Here is a 21,425-nt window from a genome sequence, read left to right on the forward strand (position 1 = left end):
CAGGGAGTTGTGATCACAATCACCAAAATGCTCGCCCACCAAGACATCTGACACCTGGCCTGGTTCCTTGCCAAGCACCAAATCCAATTTCACATCCCCTGTAGTCAGCCTATCTACATCTTGAGTCAGGAATCTTTCCTAGACCCACCTGAAAAAATCTGCTGCATCCAAACTCTTTGCACTTAGGTTTCAGTCTATATTTGGAAAGTTGAAGTTGCCCATGACAACAACCCTACTACTTTTGCACCTTTCCAAAATCTGTCTCCCAATCTGCTCCTCAGTGACTCTGTTGCTATCTCTTGTCAAAAGAAAAATCCCAATAAAGTGACTGCTCCTTTCCTTTTTCTGACTTACACCCAGAAGTGGAGCTTGTCTTTATTAGTGCTGCCAATTCTTATCTGTCCACATGGATACAGGCATGTCAACATTACAGATAAGCTTTAGTTATTTATGCTGAGGCTAATAAGTTTATGTAGGACCTCCCCTACCTCCTCTGACTCTGCACACAAGTTCCATCCACGATTTCTGACGAAGAGTCTAGGCCCGAAACGTCAGCCCTGCTGCTCCTCTGATGCTGCTTGGCTTGCTGTGTTCATTCTGATCCATACCTTGTTATCTCAGATTCTCCAGCATCTGCAGTTCCCACTATCTCTAAGTTTATGTAATTCATTTGGAGCACATTTCAGATTTGTTTGTCCACATTTTGGTCTATATTTCTTAAAATTCTGAAGATAATGGCTAGTAGCAAACCCTAAGTCAATTAAAGGGCATAGAATAAAGTTTCATGTAATCACCTCACTCCTCTGAATCAGCTGCAATTTAGGTAGCTTTTCTGTAAGTCACTTTATGATGCCTACAACCTACGTAATTTGTAACTTTATAACATCGTTGGTCAGATAAGATTGGTATATCTGCAGATGCAATTAACTTAATAAAATGTAAAGTACGAGTTAATCAGAAAATGTCTAAGGCCCAAATTGAACATAATTATTTTAATGTTCGTTGAACATTAGCATTATAAACTAATTTGAAATGCAACAGAAATGAAATGAAACATAAATTTATTTCTGATAATAGATCTCAGAGAAAGAATTAATATTGGATTATTTACGAGGTGGGCCATTATCCTAAATATTAGTCATATTAATGATAAAATATCGAACAAATATCTATGACTCCTATTGACATTTTTGTTCCTTGTTTCCATCCTTTAAGCCATAAACTGGTTGTAAGTTTATAAGCCTCGTTTCAGTGGTAGTACTCTTGTCTCTGAGATAAAAGATTTGAAGTTCTGCTCCAAACACTTTAGCACATAAACTCACCTGCCAATTTGGTAATGGAGTTACTGAGGGAAAGAGAGTGAAACCATCTTTCAATTTAACATGAACTGAGACCCTGCTCCTCTGAGAATGCCATGACACTAGTTGGCAAAGAGCAGAATAATTCAAGATCAAGTTACTATATCGATGCTGTTAAAGTAGATAATATGATCACTTTGGGGACTACCACATTTCCTGTTTTACAACAGTGATTGGGTATTTCAATGAATGGTGTTTTGAGGCCTCACGAGTGAGATGCGCTGCATAAATGCAAAGATTTATTTCTGTTTATTATGCAGGTAAAACTGCTCTCCTAGGGTATTAATCTAATATAGAATTAAAAATGCTTATTTTGGGGTGTGGAATGCATATAATTCCTGGTGCTACCCTGACATATTTCCTGGAGCACCTGAGCGGTGGCATCAAAGGAGAAGATGTTCTTTAACGAAACGTGCAGTTCCACTTTGTGACCAAGAGCTTATGACCGTTTTAGATTTTCTTAAGGTTTGAGAAATGGGAGAAAACCCTTTTGTCTTTCCAGTGGATTTTCTTAAAAGTGTATATGTAAAACACACAGAATTATAGTTGAACAAGATGTGGCATCTAAATGTGATGGTGCCCTCAAAAAGAAATAACTGCCTTGTTTCTATGGTTAGTTGTTAGCAATATTTCTCCTTTCATATTGTACACATTGACTGGCATTATTTTTTTATTTCATTGCAGCCGCCCTCAGAAGGTTTGTCTTTGCCCATTCCTACCAGTTCATCCGCTGAATGTCTCCACCTGTCTGTATATAGTTCAGCATCCAGCAGAGGTGAGTAAAATTATGCTGATGGGACATAAATCAGCAGCCATCTAACAGGAATAGGACTATGGGAAACTACAAGAGGAAACCATATCATATGAATCAATTGAGATTTCCACGAGTGCTTTTCATTTGTACATCGGATTCAGTTATCATGAAATATGTAAGCTTGCCAGGAATTGGTTCTCCCGCCCATTGCCATTTGCACACACCCGTCACAATAACATATCATTAACTCTATTGCTCTGAAACACACTTGCAGTGACCTTCAATGTAATTTCCCTTTCCAGGCATTTGGTGCTGTTATTTGAGTCAAATGTCAGGGGATCTAATGCATTATGTTATGTTAGAGGTGACTGGTTTATCCAACCTTTATAAGAGCAGTACGATTTAGTAATACCAAAACATCCATCACTTTTTTCTTGGTCAGGATAATTTGAGAAATATTAAGTAAGTGCAGTCAGATGGTTGGATAAGTGTTGCTATGAAATCATCCAGGGTTAGATATGTCACCGAAGATCTGGCAGGAAGCCATTTATGTTTGACTTTAACCACACATTATTGTAGAAAAATTGCATTAGATTTTACTGAGCTTAGAGTGCTATTCTGTGGTAAAGTCATCAATCCATCCCTCAAGTCACTTTGTGTATGATGCAGTTCGATGAAGTATGGATGGCAACCCTACTTCCACACCATAAACTCTGAGAATGTTGCCCTTCAAATTGTCAGTGTTTCTAAAAACTGAGAGAACTACGGATGCTGTAAATCAGGAACAAAAACAAAAGTTGCTAGAAAAGATCAGCAGGTCTGGCAGCATCTGTGAAGAAAAAAAATCAGAGTTAACATTTCGGGTCCGGTGACCCTTCCTCGGAACCCAGTCGCTAGACCCGCAACGTTAACTCTGATTTTTTTTCTTCACAGAGACCTGCTGCAGTTTTCCAGCAGTACCTGTTTTTTTGCCAGTGTTTGTTACTGTTTTATCAAACTTACCTGCAGAAACAGTCAGGCAATTTACTTGAAAGGTTGTGTCAATTTTGATTGCTGTAAAATAGCTAAAAAGGAAATAAATTATCTCAATGACTTGTAATATTTATCGACATTAATACAGTCCGCTCTTAAATGGAAAACTTTGATGATGAAAATATAACAAAGTGTGTCAGGAGGTACAAACCATTTTGCAGGTAGGTGCAATCATGTTGTTAATTATCAATAGTATAAATTGGACACGAGTTCATGATAGACTTAGGCTGCGGACAATTGCATTATGATTGAGACTTCTTCACTTGGAGAAGAAAAAATGATTGTGTTATGTTGTAAGCGTTTGTTTCAGAAGGTAATTGCAGAGCAGAATGGGTGCAGATTGCAGAAGGAATTTACATTCTGCCGTGTACTGCCCTGATAAATTAAATGGCACAGGTGCAGGAAATCAAGTGGAAGAAAATAATTCTCATTTATCTGGGAGGATAATGCATAGAGTATAAAAAGAAACTAAGAATTTTCTAGGTGAGTAAAATTGTACTTACTTGACTAAATCCATGAATTCCAAATTAATTTATCAAATAGAATGAACAAAACTAGGATTACAAGTCTGAGAGAGATTCTTCACTGCCAGTTTAATTGAATTTCAGGTAATAACTATAGTTTTTAAAGTTATTATGATAGCAGTTGTGAGGTTCATGATTAGCCCGTGCACAGATTAAGTCTTTTTTAAATTGAAAATTGCTGTTCTGTTTCAAGCATGTTGGTGCACTATCCAGCTATGATCAACAGCCTGATTGAATATGATTTCACCTTTTTTTGTTCAGTTCCTTCCTGAAAAGAGAACTTTGGTGTTGTGGAAGTATTACAGATAATTAATATTATTTAATTATTTTCCCTCTAACTACCTCCAATTTGCAGCAACCTACTAATAAATCCAGAAAGAGTAATTTTCCTTGATCATTACTGCAGGCAGATTTGTTTAGACAAATGAATTGGAACTTGAAAGATGGCAGGTTAGTAGGAAATCTCAAATCAACTCTCGCAATTTTGGGGTTGAATTTTAGTCAGTCTGAATTCCAGAAGTTGTCTTGACAACACCCTGGAGGAGGTTCCTTGAAGAAGTAGCCAATTAAGGGACTCTCCTGCAAGTATTCCATTGGCAGCTATGGAACCAGGAATACCTCAAGGAAGGCCGAAGACTGTGATTTGCAGCCTCACTAGCAAAAATAGGGCTTCCAATGTGGTAGCGAGGCCCCTGAGAAGAATTTGTCACAAATCCTACAGAGACTGATTTACTTATGAAACAAGAAGTGAATAGCTCAACAAGGTTTCATACTTTAAGACTTCTACTATAACAGACAAACTAAAATCAACATTGACCAAACATTACTTCGTTGGCAATTTATACATTACTCTGCAGGAAAAATATCCCCATAAACTTTCTAACATCAGAAAATAATTGTTGCATTTCAGCGTTACACTACATTCAAGACAGGATGATAATCTTTACAAAAAGCCATCCAAACTCGCACACAGCTTTCAATCGACTTGTTTCTCCCAATTTTACTGAGACACAATGTCCAGAGCCCACCTAATGTCTTCTAAGAATTTTGAGCTGTTCTTTAAAAGCAAGCCCTCTGGCAACTCTATCTGTTGTCCAGGACAAATCTTCCAGTGTCCTCAAATCTCTACAACTCCAAACAGAGAATGAGCTCCTGCCTGGTGGCGTGAAGAAAATAGTTTATTTCTCAGCAGTTGCTGTTTTGCTGTCTTTTTCGCTGGGACTGCCTGCCTGTGTGTCAGTCTTATTATCTGGTTTTCTCTGTCTGTCTCTGTCTTTTGTTTCTCTCTCTCTCTGTGTCTCTCTGTCTCTGTCTCTTTTTCTCTCTCTCTCTCTCTCTCTCTCTCTCTCTCTCTCTCTCTCTCTCCCAGCCTCTCATGCTCACTCTCTGACCAACAGCAACAACCACCCTGGGCGCTGCTCCACTCTCTCAATTTCTCTCTCTCCGTGTCCATCGTCTTCACATCAATAAATTTGAAGCCCAGGTTGTTTGCCTACAGCTGTTCCTCTGTGTGTGTCTAAGTTTGAAAGCTACCCCTTGGCTTTCAGTGGAACATGACCTGGTCACAATGACATCCAGGTCACATCAGCTAATTTTCAGACACAACTCTCCTTTATTCTATTTTATATTGAAATACAGAGAAATCTTAAAACACTACAGTCTTAGAAAAACTCACATTAATAATGGTGTATAAATGGAATAAAAGGTATTAAAGTTACACTAATATTGCTGAGGGTGGAGTACCTTCGTAGGATGGTCTGTGGCTGTGGCCTTTTAGTACCCAGCACATCTGTGTTGACCAGCATTGCTGAGTGTAGCCCTGGCCCCTCTGGTCAGGTACCAGGAAATTTTCACTATTTCAAGTGGTGGCTGCCATCACACTGGGGTGGGCCTGGTGGGAAAATCCAGGTGGCAAGTTAAATGGTATCCCAATTGGTCCTTTAATTAGCCTAATGGGCTATACCATACTAGCTGGCAGGTGCTGCTGACCCACCAGAAGCCACTTTTCAGATAAAATACAAACTCATTATTTGAAAACAGATTTATGTGTTAACTAAAGTGAGAGATTTTCTAATGTACTGGCTTAAAACTCTGAATACTCTATGTCCTTTTCTTAAATCAGGGGAGTCGAGTACTGCGAACTGTGCCTCTGCTAGCTGCCTGTCTTCCAGCTGACAAATGCAAGGTCTTTGTTGGTCGACGTTTTAGTGAGGACAGGTAAAGATGTGTTCTATTTCATAATTATATATTTCAACATTTACGAAGTGTGCTGTTTGTTGGCAAACTGCTCTAGGACATCCTCTAGTCAGAAAAGATTTTATATGAAAGCAAGTTGTCTTTCCTTCTCTTCCCCTTTTAATATGTCTCTCTTTTTCTTTTCTTTTCCTTTCCTTCTTTCCTCCTTTCCTCCCCATCTCTCCCTTTCTTATCTCTCCTGCCATCATAAAAGTTAAAAATGAGATATCAGAAAAGTGGAAAGCTTGCGTAACTACCTGGTCAGGTTGGGAATAAATGGTCTCCTCGGTTATCATAGAAATGGATTTAACATATAGATGCTGACAAATAGGTATCAAAGTGCTGTTTCAAAATAAATTAGAATGTGTAATTAAGAATAAGTCACTTCCACCAACAGGTTGTATAAGACATGAAATAATAACAATTTGGCTTTTAAGTTGCTAACCTAAAATAGTCAGAATTGATTTCTGTGGAATAATCCTGAATCCATAATTTCATTAACATTCGTATACTACAGTGTAACATCCAGCTAAGGTAGCCATAATCCACAATGGACCATTTGTCCATACACAACGTGGTAAAGTGAAAGGTGGATAAAGGTACCTTGACTAACCTCGCTCAGTTTGTAATAATTGTTTTCAACTCAGGCATGTTATGTGGTGAGACAGACGAAAAGGGTGAAGAGTCAGAAGAAGACCCAACACAACTTTATCAAAACTTTATCAAGGAAAAGTTGTATTTATTGGACTCTATTGTTGTGTTTAAACTCTATCCAGAGTTTATTTGGCCATTCCAACGAATGTGGGGGAGCTGCTGGCATTAATTTTTGTGCTTGTTGGTACTCTGGACACTGCCCCACCAATGCAGCTATGTCTGCATCCAATTTGGCGACCAGATATAACTTCTCACCAGTATTTTCATTTTGGAAACACCTGGATGAGTCTGCTGGAGTTCAGCCAGTATCTGGCAATGAACTTGGCTCAGGAAAATCACTCTTGCTCCCCATAAGAACATGCTGCTGTGCTGTACTGTGATCCTGTCTCTCTGGGTCCAGTACGGCTTCAGTTCTGTTTGTGATGGCCCTTTGGCTTCACCTGTCACCACTAGCTGTTTCAGTTTTGCAGGATCAGATCTTTGAGTCCAAAGTCTGATATTGTCAGCTATGACTGGAAGCGTGTCCACCACTGAATTCAGCCTGAAGCTATGGGTGGCACTGCCTTGTCCTCTTTAAATAGACCAAGCAGGGGTTCATGGTCCATTATTATTATAAATTTACGTCTTTAAAATTATTGGTGGAATTTCCTGACTCCAAATATGACTGCTAAACCTTTCTTCTCTATCTGGGCATATTAATGCTCTGCATTAGCCAAAGACCTGGATGCATTTGATAGTGGGTGTTCTTCTCTGTTGGACTACCTATGATGTAACACTACCCCAGTCCATACAGAGAGACATAACATGTCAATACCAGATCTCGCTTGGGATCACAATGTGCCATCACCTTAGAGGATGATAGCTGTTTCTTCACTTCCCTGAAAATAGTGGCTTGGATACGTGACCGTTTCCAAGGCTGACCCTTTTTTAAGAGTTGGCATAAGGGTACCAAAATGGAGACCAGGTTATGCATGAGCTTTCTGTAATAAATCACCTGTCCAAGTAAAGAACCAAACTCCTGTACAGACATCTGAGCTGTAGTACTTTTGATTGTCCTCACTTTATCTTTCAACAGGTGTAATCTAGTCTTGTCAACTCTATAGTCCAAGTAGGTCACTTGGGGGCAGAACACACATTTTTCCCTTTCCTCCCACCTGGGAGAAACATCTAAGGACTGTGCCCATGTTTTCTAAGTGCTCCTTATTGGACTTCCCTGTTGTTATCTTGTGATCTATTGGTACAAATCTGTATGGATATTAATTGTAGCATAATTCTGGAATTCCTTATCTAACTACAATTGCAAGTATACTTGGCTCATGGCCTGCTTCATGAAGGGCAATGTTTTCCCACTGAGGGTGGTGCAAATATTAGAATGTGCTGCCAGACGCGCTGGTAGAGGTAGGTACAATTGCAACATTTAGAATCATACACATGGAAACAGATCCTTCGGTCCAACTAGTCCACATCGACCGTGCTCCTAAACTAAGCCAGTCCCACCTGTCTGCAATTGGCTCATATACTTCTAAACCTTTCTTATTCATGTACTATTTAAATGTATTTTAAATGTTGTAACTGTACCTGCATCCATTCATTTCACACAATAACTACTTTCTGTGTAAAGAAGTTGCCCCTCATGTTGTTTTCAAATCTTTTTCCTCTCACCTTAAAAATATGCCCCTTATTTTTACCTCCCATACCTCAGAGAAAACACTTTGGTTATCTCCATATCTATGCCACTCATGATTTTATAAACCTCAATAAGGTCACACTTCAACCTCCTATACTCCAGTAAAAAATATTCTTAGCCTATCCAGCCTAATATTACAGCTTAATCACTTTAATCCCGGCAACATCCTGGTAAATCTTTTCTGAACCCCCTCCAGTTTAATAAAATCCTTCTTATAGCAGGGCAACCAGAACTGCACACAGTACTCCAAAAGCGGCCTCACAAATGTCCTGTAAAACCTAAGACACTTGGACAGGTACATGGATGGAAAGGATTTAGAGGGATATGGGCTAAATGCAGAAAGATGGGACTAGTTCAGTTTAGGAACCTAGTCCGCATGGACGAGTTGGGCCAAAGGGCCTGTTTTCCTGCTGTATGACTCTATGACTCTAAATCTTTGAAGATGGCAGAAAAAATTGAGCACACTTTTGAAAATACTGCTATTTAAAACAGCTGTTTGATAACTGATTATATCATTTTGCAGGTGCTTAAGAGGAATTTATTAGGATGATAGTCAAATTGTTCCTGTTCTTTTTCTGGGCAGGATACACCTGAACACTTTTTCACATTGTTGAGCCAGTGTCAGTGACATAACTCGATTTTCATATCTCGGCTTAATAACTAACTTTATTTAGCGCACAAATCCTGTGACCCTGTCAGGGCCCAAACATCTTACTACTATCCCGTGCTCATGTCTGCTCTTAATACCATTTTGGCTGGATGTTGCTTAACCCCACTACATTATACAGCTGTTTTTGTCAGTTAAACCTGAGCAATATCCTAAAGTTGCCAGTTTCTGTGAAGAATCACCATTTTCTAGGAATTTTCAGAGCTGTATGCAAATATTCTGCAGAAATCTAATGAAGCAATTTGAACCATGCTTGATACTCGGATCTTTTGCATATTTGAAGTCTGGTTTTGTGAAGTTCTTGACTGACAAATTAACTCCACTTTCCAAATTTATTAGACTGACATTCACTCAATTAAAGATGCCCAAAATTACATTACAGAAGCAGTATGGTAAAATATAAAATAATTTAAACACATATACTTAAATACATGAAACCGAGGAATTAATACTGTTTCCAATTAAATTTGATCTAGCCTTAGAAGCTGTAAAGCAGCAATGCATTTTCCTCACAAGAACCACAATATATTTATGACTCAGTTGCAATGAGTGTTCTTAAATTATGATCACCTGATACTGAACATTAATTACACTGAAAACCTCTGACTAATTTCTTCTTGAGCTCAACACTAACAAAATTTATGTTATTGGGATTTGATAGAACACTCTCTACTGATTGGTGTCATACCTAGTGCTAAAGATTGCTCTAGCTGTTGAAGGCCAATAACCACATTCCCAACACATCACTGCTGCTTATGTCAGGCTTCATAAAATACAATTCACTCCGTAGGATGTCACGAAACTGCTGAGAATACTGACTGCTGCACGTCAGTGTGCTAGGCCCAAACATCTTCAGCTGTTTCATCAGTTACCTGTCTTTTAACATAAAAACAGAAACTGTTTCTTGAAGGGATCAAAATTGATAAGGCAGAAGTCTTGAAGCAATTATCAGCACGTAAAGTTACCAACGCAAGTTGGTAATGTATGGAATGCACTGCCTGTAAAATTGATGGAGGCAGGTTCAGTTGAGGCATTCAGGGGAACATTGGATGGTTTTTGGATAGTAGTGGTGGGCAGAAATATCAGGAAAGGGCAAGAGATTGGTCCTAGATCTCACGGCAAGCACAGTGGGCCGAATGTCCTCCTTTTGCACAGTAATAATTCTGAGATCCTCTGATTAGGTCGGAAGTGGGAATATTCACTGATTGCACAACTGTTCATCAGATACTGAAGCAGCCTGTGCCTGTCTGCAGGGAGACCCAAAACATCTTTCGGACATTCAACATTAATTAGTAGCAAATAATTTTCACCTACAAAAGTGCCAGGTAATGACCATCTTCAACAAGAAGGAAACTAATCGCTTCATATTCAATGCATTATCGTTACTGAATTCCCGCTATCAACATCCTAGGTGTTATCATTATCCAGACATTTTACTAGTGCAGCAATATTAATAGTGATTCAATGAGCAGGCCAGAGGCAGAGAATTCTGTGATGAATAGCCCCTTAAAGTCTTAACCCTTTAAAGAGTCCAATGTCTTAACATCCCAGCAGCTACTTGTCATAAGTCAGTAGTGAGATGGAATGTCTGGCTGTTACAGCTATATTTAAGACATCAGTCTATCATCTTAAACATTCATTCCTTCCACCACAAAATGTACAATGGCTGCAGTGCATACCGTCTATGAACTGTGCTGCAGCAACTCAACAAGTCCCTCTCCAGCATCTTCTAAACTTGTGATCTCTACCATCTTGAAGGTCAAGGGCATTTGATACATGGGAACACATTTCTGCGTAAATTCCCCTCCAAACTACACGCCATCCTAGCTTGGAAATATATGTCAGCTTCTACACTGTCGCCAGGCTGAAACCTTGTAAACCCCTCCAACAGCGCTGAGTGTATCTCCTCTATTACCCAGATTGCAGTAGTTTGAGCAAGTGGCTCACAACAGCTCCTCAAGGACAATTTAGGATAGGCAAGAAATATTACCATTGCCAATCCTGTTCGCATGCAAAGAGAATTTAGTTTTAAAGTATTACAGTTACCTAATGTGAATGTTTATTGTGATTCGGCCAATCTATCATCATTTTAAATCCTATCAAAATGTAGATCAAATGTTTTTAAACAATCAAAGATGAGAAATTTATTATTAAACAGATCCCTATTTGGCTTTTGTTGAAATCTTTTGTTATCCTGTGAGCTGAATAATCATTCTCTCAGTTTATAATGAAGTAAATTGTACTAACCTGTTTAGAAAAGGAAAACAGGAGTTAGAATTGCTGTGTATATTAGAGATTGCATAATGCCAGTAGGTAAAAAAAAGACTACCGTTATCAGGAAGTCAAGAAAAAGAACCCATATAAATAGAGGTAAAAGGTGACAACAGTGAGTCTGTGACAAAGAATGTAAAAGTGATACTTACAATGTTAAATGAATATGTTGTCATTATTGTATTAATTACATTAAAGGGAAACAATGATAACTGAGTCTACTTTTAATGGGCACTTGCTGCTTCGCTCTGGGTAATTGATGTTCACAGCTATCCTCTTGTTGACAGCTTATTCTTTTTTGCTGGTGAGGAATACCAGTTGGCATCACATTCAAGTCTAGACCTGTTTCTAATTGGTATGTTAGAATGAGCTTTGACAGACAGATGTGCACTAGACATCTTAACAAATTGAGAGAAAAAAAAACACTTCGAGATGATTCTCATTCACTGCTTTTGGGAAGGGTAAGATATGAAGTGGTGCTGTGGGTCAGTTTGACTCTTGCGCAATGTGATATCATTGTGACTACAGTTTCAAATTTGGTGACATTCCTTTTCAACAAATTTTCTGTTCAGAAGTCCCGAACGGAGACACTTTTCCCAGTGTTTCACTTACCGTTCCTGGTAAATACCAATGAAACATTGGTAACCTGGAATATTTATTAAAGCATCATATGTGTTCAAGGTTGTCATGGTTTTTATTCACCAGTGTTTGAAATACTTTTCTTAAATGTGAAAACTCTAATTTGTTTTGTCTTCTCATAGACTGAACACTTGTCTTTGTTCGGTTATGACGAAAAGATCTTATTTATGGTAATCTCTATCCAATTTAAGAATTGATGCTTCAGCACAATCCGAGGTTACTAAGTTGGATTTTGTCCTGCTTATTCTGTAGGATGAATTCATCACACGAAATCAAATATTTTAATATATACTTGTTTTGCCATCTTCTCCAAATGAAGTTCTCTTGCAACGAGCTACAGGCCAAATGTAAAACTGTCAATAATCGCTGATCCCAGTTGTCTATTTTTAACGGTGTCTTGTCATTCAACAAAGCAATGCTGCTGCTAAATTGAAAGCTGGCTTTAATAGCAACACCAGTGATCAATGTGATATTACATTGCCGATGGCACTAAACAGCCAGTAAATAGTTCAGATGTTTATATTGGTTAGGCAATACGGGTACCTCATTTATTGAAGGTATTTCTCTATTTCTAGTCGGGAATACAGCGGAAATTACAAGCAGTGGAAAGATAGCTTAACAAACTTTTGGTAAAATGAACTTACCTTAGTTATCTGGGGAAAAAAAAACTGGTAAATTATGCTGCAAAATATTTCAATAAACTTAACTGACTCTGTTACTCATAATAGTGATACAAGGTAAATTGTGCTATGAATAAGCATTGTGGTTTAAATAGAAAGTAGAAAGCAGAAATATCTGTCATGTGGTGTGATCACATTAATATTTTTATTTGATGTAGTATCTAATGAAACCATTTATACATAAATACTTGCCCTCCCCTAAGTGCCCCTCTCGTTAATGCTAGCCTAATGCTGCCACTCATCACAGCTGGAGGAACTCACTACTGCTTGGATATCAGCATTCCATTCACCAGTGCCAGATTTAAAAGGCTATTGCTCAGCTGGACAAGCTCTGTCAGTCTGGAACTGCCATGCATGTTTCTTTGTATTTATCCAGGAAATGACAGATGTGGAGAATTTGACATCCCACTTTGCAGCTAGGCACCAGGAGGTCCAGTTTGGTGGCATCGTGCAGTGGAGGGCTGCCCCTTTCCTCCAAGACTGACATCAGACCCTGCAGGCCTGGTCCAAGATTGCATTGATCTGGGTGGCAATCTCAGCCAACTGGAGGTGAATCCATTAGAGTATGGAAAATACAAATGACCACCTTGAATTCAACATATAAGAGCCACCATCTACTCTCTGCTACCTCATACTCATGCTATATCTTACAGTGCATCCATTTACCAACAAGGCTGATGCTCAACCACTCTCTCTATTGTATGCAAAAGCTTCTCTCACTCACTTGCCTCACGCCAGCACCTCTGTACTATTAACTCTGTGTGGCTCCTGCATTGTCTACTCAGTACAAGCCTGCACATTTGCCTCACCTGTACCAGTTCAAATAGTTGTGCCAACCATTTTATTTTACTTTGTTAATCACTCCCTTTCTCTTATTCCAGGAGAAAACAACTCACAACAGGGCAGAAGCAGTCAAAACAAGTGGCTATCTGCTCAGCATTCGACTCCTCCCCCCCTTAGATGAACCTGACCCTGACATCCCATGAAGCTGACTGACTATGTCCTAGATGCTGGACTGGTATCGAAGCAGCCCCTGACTTGACTGTGGACTGCAAACAGCCATGTAAAGCTTTCTGGCTTTGTGTCTGTGCTAGGCAGCAAGACAAGACTGGCAACCCTGGCTGAGGGGAAAAAGTGCAAAAAGGCAAAGCAGGAATGCTGTGAGCATCCAGGTAGGCTTAAAGTGAGCAAGCCTTAAGAAGGCAAATGGACAGTCCTGGGAGGTAGCCTGCTTCAATCCACCATCTGACAGCTTGCCACTCTATATTAAAGTGTCTTTGCAGCAGTATTGCAGTGATTATTGCCAGTGTGACCCAAGGTGCAGCTTTAAAGAGCAGAATCATACTGTAATTGGATCAGAGATAACAAAGTGTGGGGCTGGATGAACACAGCAGGCCAAGCAGCATCTTAGGAGTGTAAAAGCTGACGTTTCGGGCCTAGACCGTTCATCAGAAAAGGGGGATTGGGAGAGTATTCTGAAATAAATAGGGAGAGAGGCGGAGGCGGACTGAAGGTGGATAGAGGAGAAGATAGGTGGAGAGGAGAGTATAGGTGGGGAGGTAGGGAGGGATAGGTCAGTCCGGGGAGGACGGGCAGGTCAAGGGGGCAGGATGAGGAAAGTAGGTAGGAAATGGAAATGCGACTTGAGGTGGGAGGAGGGGATAGGTGAGAGGAAGAACAGGTTAGGCAGGCGGGGACAAGCTGGGCTGGTTTTGGGATGCAGTGGTGGGAGGGGAGATTTTGAAGCTGGTCAAATCCACATTGATAGCATTAGGCTGCAGTGTTCCCAGGCAGAATATGGCTTGCTGTTCCTGCAACCTACAGGTTGCATCATTATGGCACAGCAGAAGGCGCAGGGTGGACATGTTGCCTAAGGAATGGGAGGGGGAGTTGAAATGGTTCGCGACTGGGAGGTGCAGTTGTTTATTGCAAACCGAACAGAGGTGTTCTGCAGAGCGGTCCCCAAACCTCTGCTTGGTTTCCCCAATGCAGAGGAAGCCACACTGCTTTCAGTGGATACAGTATACCACATTGGTGGATGTGTAGGTGAACATCTGCTTCATGTGGAAAGTAATCCTGGGGCCTGGGATGGGGGTGAGGGAGGAGGTGTGGGGGCAGGTGTAGCACTTGCTGCGGTTGCAGAGGAAAGTGCCGGGTGTGGTGGGGTCAGAGGGGAGTGTGGAGTGGTTGAGGGAGTCGCGGAGAGAGTGGTCTCTCCGGAAGGCAGAGAAGGGTGAGGTTGGAAAAATGTCTTTAGTGGTGGGGTCGGATTGTAGATGGCGGAAGTGTCAGAGGATGATGCGTTGTATCGGGAGGCTGGTGGGGTGGTATGTGAGGACTAGGGGGATTCTCTTATGGCAGTCATTGCGGGGGCGGGGTGTGAGGGATGAGGTGCGGGAAATGTGAGAGACACGGTTGAGGGCAGGAGGTGTATTCCAGGTAACTGTGGGAGTCGGTGGGCTTGAAATGGACATCGGTTTGTAGGTGGTTGCCTGAGATGGAGACAGAAAGGCCCAGGAAAGTGAGCGATGAGTTGGAGTTGGCCAAGGTGAACTGAAGATTGGGGTGGAAGGTGTTGGTGAAATGGATGAACTGTTCGAGCTCCTCGTGGGAGCATGAGGCAGCGCTGATACAGTCATCAATGTAACGGAGGAAGAGATGGGGGTTAGGGCCAGTGTAGGTGTGAAAGAGGGACTGTTCCACATAACCAACAAAGAGGCAGGCATAGCTTGGGCCCATGCAGGTAACCATGGCCACCCCCTTTGTCTGTAGGAAGTGGGAGGAATCGAAAGAGAAGTTGTTGAGGTCAAGCTTCTTCCTGTCCCGTAGATCCGACCAGTCCCCCTCCACCGACACCCTCATCCGCCTAAGTAGAACTTGTCAACACCTTCCTGGACCTTTGTGTCTCCATCTCAGGCAACCATCTACAAACCGATGTCCATTTCAAGCCCAAAGAGGATCCCCCTCGTTCTCACACACCACCCCACCAACCTCCGGATACAACGCATCATCCTCCGACACTTCCGCCATCTACAATCCGACCCCACCACCCAAGACATTTTTCCATCCCCACCCCTGTCTGCTTTCCGGAGAGACCACTCTCTCTGTGACTCCCTTGTTCGCTCCATAGTGCCCTCCAACCCCACCACACCCGGCACCTTCCCCTGCAACCGCAGGAAATGCTACACTTGCCCCCACACCTCCCCCCTCACCACTATCCCAGGCCCCAAGATGACATTCCACATTAAGCAGAGGTTCACCTGCACATCTGCCAATGTGGTATACTGCATCCACTGTACCCGGTGTGGCCTCCTCTACATTGGGGAAACCAAGCGGAGGCTTGGAGACCGCTTTGCAGAACACCTCCGCTCAGTTCGCAACAAACTACTGCACCTCCCAGTCGCAAACCATTTCCACTCCCCCTCCCATTCTTTAGATGACATGTCCATCATGGGCCTCCTGCAGTGCCACAATGATGCCACCAGAAGGTTGCAGGAACAGCAACTCATATTCCGCCTGGGAACCCTGCAGCCATATGGTATCAATGTGGACTTCACCAGTTTCAAAATCTCCCCTTCCCCAACTGCATCCCTAAACCAGCCCAGTTTGTCCCCTCCCCCCACTACACCACACAACCAGCCCAGCTCCTCCACTCCACCCACTGCATCCCAAAACCAGTCCAACCTGTCTCCGCCTCCCTAACCTGTTCTTCCTCTCACCCATCCCTTCCTCCCACCCCAAGCCACACCCCCATCCACCTACTAACCTCATCCCACCTCCTTGACCTGTCCGTCTTCCCTGGACTGACCTATCCCCTCCCCACCTCCCCACCTATACTCTCCCCACCTATCTTGTTTTCTCTCCATCTTCGGTCCGCCTCCCCCTCTCTCCCTATTTATTCCAGAACCCTCACCCCATCCCCCTCTCTGATGAAGGGTCTAGGCCCGAAACGTCAGCTTTTGTGCTCCTGAGATGCTGCTTGGCCTGCTGTGTTCATCCAGCCTCACATTTTGTTGTCCATTTCAAGCCTGTCGACTCCCACAGTTACCTGAAATACACCTCCTCCCACCCACCTTCCTTCAAAAATTCCATCCCATATTCCTAATTCCTTCGCCTCCGCTGGATCTGCTCCCAGGATGAGGCATTCCACTCCCGTACATCCCAGATGTCCACGTTCTTCAAGGACGCAACTTAACCCCCCCGCCACAGTGGTCGAGAACACCCTCAACAATGTCTCATGCATTTCCTGCACCTCATCCCTCACACCCCGTCTCCGCAATAAACTCCATAAGAGAATCTCCCTAGCCCTCACATACCACCCCACCAACCTCCGGATACAACACATCATCCTCTGACACTTGCGCCATCTACAATCCGACCGCACCGCGAAAGACATTTTTCCAACCCCACCCTTGCCTGCCTTCCAGAGAGACCAATCTCTCTGCGACTCCCTTGCCCGCTCCACACTGCCCTCCAACCCCACCACACCCAGCATCTTCCCCTGCAACCGCAGGAAGTGCTACACTTGTCCCCACACCTCCTCCCTTAGCCCCATCCCAGGCCCCAAGATGACTTTCCATATCAAGCAGATGTTCACCTGCACATCTGCCAGATGTGGTATACTGTATCCACTGTACCTGTTGTGGCTTCCTCTACATTAGGGAAACTAAGTGAAGGCTTGGGGACCGCTTTGCAGAACACCTCTGCTCGGTTCGCAATAAGCAGCTGCACCTCCCCCAGTCACGAACCATTTCAACTCCTTCTCCCATTCCTTAGGCGACATGTCCACCCTGCGCCTTCTGCTGTGCCATAATGATGCCACCCGTAGGTTGCAGGAACAGCAAGCCATATTCTGCTTGGGAACTCTGCAGCCTAATGCTATCAATGTGGATTTGACCAGCTTCAAAATCTCCTCTCCCCCCACTGCATCCCAAAACCAGCCCAGCTTGTCCCCGCCTGCCTAACCTGTTCTTCCTCTCACCTATCCTCTCCTCCCACCTCAAACCGCACCTCCATTTCCTATCTACTAACCTCATCCCGCCCCCTTGACCTGTCCATATTCCCTGGACTGACCTATCCCCTCCCTACCTCCCTACCCATATTCTCCTCTCCACCTATCTTCTCCTCTATCCATCTTCAGTCCACCTCCGCCTCTCTCCCTAGTTATTTCAGAATCCTCTCCCCATCCCGCTTTTCTGAGGAAGTGTCTAGGCCTGAAACGTCAGCTTTTATGCTCCTGAGATGCTGTTTGGCCTGCTGTGTTTATCCAGCCCCACACTTTGTTATCTTGGATTCTCTAGCATCTGCAGTTCTCACTATCTCTGTAATTGGATCAGAGATGTGCCATGGCACAGAAAGGTTGGCAAGTGTCCAATACCCTTCCCGTTTGGAGCAGCAGTAGCACGAGCCAGGCTGCCGACAAGAAGATAAGGGTTTTCCCTTATAAAAATGTACCTCGTGCAACAGTGGGTGTGTGGAGGTAATGCGATCCAGGAAGCAACTAATATATTTGGGCATTGCCTAAACCCGATACACTACACGTGTAGTATCTCCCACCCATCCTCCTCCTCTAACCAAAAAAAAGACTTTGTGGAGGATCAGTAAGGTGAAGCTTTATTTATTTTTTTTTATTCTTCTGGAAATCTGCGTAGAGGAAATGGAAGCTACGGCAGTTGCGTGCTCCTCTTGCAGGATGTGGGAGGTAAGAGTCATTGCTGGTGTCCCTTTGACTTCACCTGTGAGAAGTGCACCCAACTCCAGCTCCTCTCAAACTGCGTTAGGGAAATGGAGATGGAGCTGGGTGAACTCCGGATCATTCGGGAGGCTGAGGGAGTGACAGAGAGGAGTTATAAGGAGGTGGTCACACCCAAGGTACGGGAAAAAGGTAGCTGGGTGATTTTCAGGAAGGGGAAAGGGAATAGGCAGACAGTGCAGGGATCCCCTGTGGCCGTTCCCCTCAATAATAAGTATACCATTTTGGGTACTGTTGGGCAGGATGACCTACCAGGGGAAGGCCATAGCGGACAAGTCTCTGGCACTAAGCCTGGCCCTGTGACACAGAAGGGAAGGGGGGAGAATAGGAGAGCAATTGTAGTGGGGGATTCAATAGTAAGCGGCACAGACAGGTGGTTCTGCGAACGAGATGAACGGATGGTATGTTGCCTCCTGGGTGCCAGGGTCCGTGATGTCTCGGATTGTGTCTTCAAGATTGGGGGAGGGTGAGCAACCAGCAGTCATGGTACACATTGGTATCAATGACATAGGTAGATAAAGAACAAGGAATGTGAAAAACAAGTACAGGGAGTTAGGTTTGAAGCTGAAGTCCACGGCAAATGGGGTAGTTATCTCTGGATTACTACCAGTGCCAAGTGGTAATGAGGTAAGAAATAGGGAGTGAGTGCAGCTAAGCACATGGCTACAGGGCTGGTGTAGGAGGGAGGGAGGGCTTCCATGATGTGAATACTTGGAGCACGTTCTGGGGAAGGTGGAACCTGTATAGGAAGGATGGGGTGTATCTGAACCGGAAGGGCACAAACAAGTCGGCGCAACATCGAGGGCCGAAGGGCTTGTTCTGCGCTGTATTGTTCTATGCTCTATGTAAATATCCTGGGAGGGAGGTTTCCTCGAGCTGTTCAGTTTAAACTAGATTGGCAGGGTGTGGGGAACGGGATTTGTATTTGAGAGGCTGAGGTATTCAGCCTTCCAACAGACACAGCAGGGAGTGAGGTTATTAATAAAGAAATGCAGTTGATGGAGGGCAATTGTGGACTCAGAGGTGGTTTGCGGTGTGTATACCTCAATGCTAGAAGTGTCAGACTTAAGGCGGATGAGTTTAGTGCATGGGTCAATACTTGGAACTGCGATGTTGTGGCCATTACAGAATCTTGGGTAACTCAGGGACAGGAATGGTTGTTGGAAGTTCCGGGATTTCGATGCTTTAAAAGAGATAGGGAGGGTGGTAAAAGAGGCGGGGGAGTGGCTTTGCTAGTCAGGGCTAGTAAAGCAGCTACTGAAAAGCAGTTCGAGAATGATATGTCTACAGAGTCAGTTTGGGTTGAGGTCAGCAACAGGAAGGGAGCAGTCACTTTGTTGGGGTTTTGTTTTATAGCCACCCTAATAGTTGCAGAGAAGTGGAAGAACGGATTGGGAGGCAGATGCTGGAAAGGTGCAGAAGTCACAGGTTTGCAGTCATGGGTGACTTCAACTTTCCAAATATAGATTGAAAACATTTTAGTTGTAATAGTTTAGATGGAGCAGATTTTGTCCAGTGCATTCAGGAAAGATTCCTGACACAGTAGATAGATATACCAACACAAGGAGAGGCCACTTTGGGTTTGGTGCTTGGCAATGAACCAGGGAAGGTGTTACACCTGTTGGTAGGAGAGCATTTTGGCAGTAGTGATCATAACTGTGTTACTTTTACAATAGCCATGGAACAGGATAGGTACATACAGCAGGGTAATGTCTTTAATTTGTGCATGGAGCCTAAAGAGATAGGAGAGGTCCTTAATGAATACTTTCCTTCAGTATTCACAGCTGAGAGGGACCTAGTTGTAGAGGAGGACAGTGTGAAGCAGGCTGGTAAGCTAGGGGAGGTCGATGTTGGTAAGGAATTTTGAGGAATCTGAAGATAGATAAGCCCACCAGGCCTTATGGGATTTATCCAAGGATTCTATGGGAAGCAAGGGAAGAGATCACAGGGTATTTGGTGACGATCTTTTCACCCTCACTGTCCACGGCTGTAGTGCCAGAAGATTGGAGAGAGGCAAACATCATTCCCTTGTTCAAAAAAAGGAATAGGGATAACCCTGGAAATTACAGGCCATTTAGTTTTACGTCTGTGGTAGGCAAATTATTGGAAAGGTATCTGAGAGATACGATTTATGATCACTTGGAGAGGCACAGTTTAATTTGTGATAGCACGGATTTGTGAGGGATAGATCATACCACACAAACCTTATTGAATTCTTTGAAGAGATGACCAAACACATGTATGAAGGTAGTGCAGTGGATGTGGTATACATGGATTTAAGTAAGGTGTTTGATAAGGTTCCCCACGGTAGGCTCATACAGAAAGTAAGGAGGCATGGGACGGGGGAAATGTGACAGATTAGATTCAGAATTGGCTGACCCTTAGATGGCGAAGGGTGGTAGTGGACAGAAAATATTCACATGGTGCTAAGTTACATGGTGCTAAGGACCTGTTCCGGGACCTCTTCTATTTGTGATTTTTGTAAATGATTTGGATGAAGGAGTGGAATGAAGGATTAGTAAGTTCACATACGATACAAATGTGGGTTGCGTTGTGTACAGTGCGGAGGGCTGTTCTAGTTTACAAAGGGACATTGATAGGATGTAGACCTGGGCTGAGAAGTGGCAGATGGAGTTTAACCTTGAAAAATGTGAGGTGATTTATTTTGGAAGGAGAAACCTGAAAGCAGAATACAGGGTTAACGGAAAACTTCTTGGCAGTCTGGAGGAGTTGAGGGATCTTGGGGTTCATGTCCACAGTTCGCTGAAGCTGCCACCGAGGTGGATAGAGTTGTTAAGGCAGCGTATGGTCTGTTAGCTTTCATTAATGGAGGCATTGAGTTCAAGAGCCGTCAAGTTATGCCGCAGCTGTACAAAAGCCTGGTTTGGCTGTATCTGGAGTATTGTATCCCGTTCTGGTCACCTCATTACAGGAAAGATGTGGAAGTGTTGGAAAAGGTGCAGAGGAGATTTACCAGGCTGTTGCTTGGAATGGAGGGAAGGTCTTATGAGGAAAGGTTGAGAAAGCTAGGGCTTTTCTCTTTAGAAGATGAAGGATGAGAGGTGACATGATAAAGGTGTACAAAATGATCAGTTGTATGCATAGAATGGACAGCCAGAGACTTTTTCCTAGGGTGGAAGTAGCTATTACAAGGGGGCATGGTGTTAAAGTG

The 21,425-nt window shown here is 43.1% G+C and overlaps 1 protein-coding gene across 2 annotated transcripts in view; it reads left to right on the forward strand.

The window, feature by feature from the left end:
- Positions 1 to 21,425, forward strand: part of dtwd2 (DTW domain containing 2) — a 119,910-nt gene that overhangs the window by 58,909 nt on the left and 39,576 nt on the right. For both annotated transcript variants that reach the window (XM_048528027.2, XM_059644681.1), the window contains exons 2-3: positions 2,043 to 2,133; positions 5,791 to 5,885. In XM_048528027.2, the coding sequence (XP_048383984.1) occupies positions 2,043 to 2,133; positions 5,791 to 5,885 (186 nt within the window). The remainder of the gene's footprint in view (positions 1 to 2,042; positions 2,134 to 5,790; positions 5,886 to 21,425) is intronic.

Source organism: Stegostoma tigrinum, chromosome 3 (genome assembly GCF_030684315.1).
Source record: "Stegostoma tigrinum isolate sSteTig4 chromosome 3, sSteTig4.hap1, whole genome shotgun sequence".
In the NCBI taxonomy this organism is placed as follows: domain Eukaryota; kingdom Metazoa; phylum Chordata; class Chondrichthyes; order Orectolobiformes; family Stegostomatidae; genus Stegostoma; species Stegostoma tigrinum.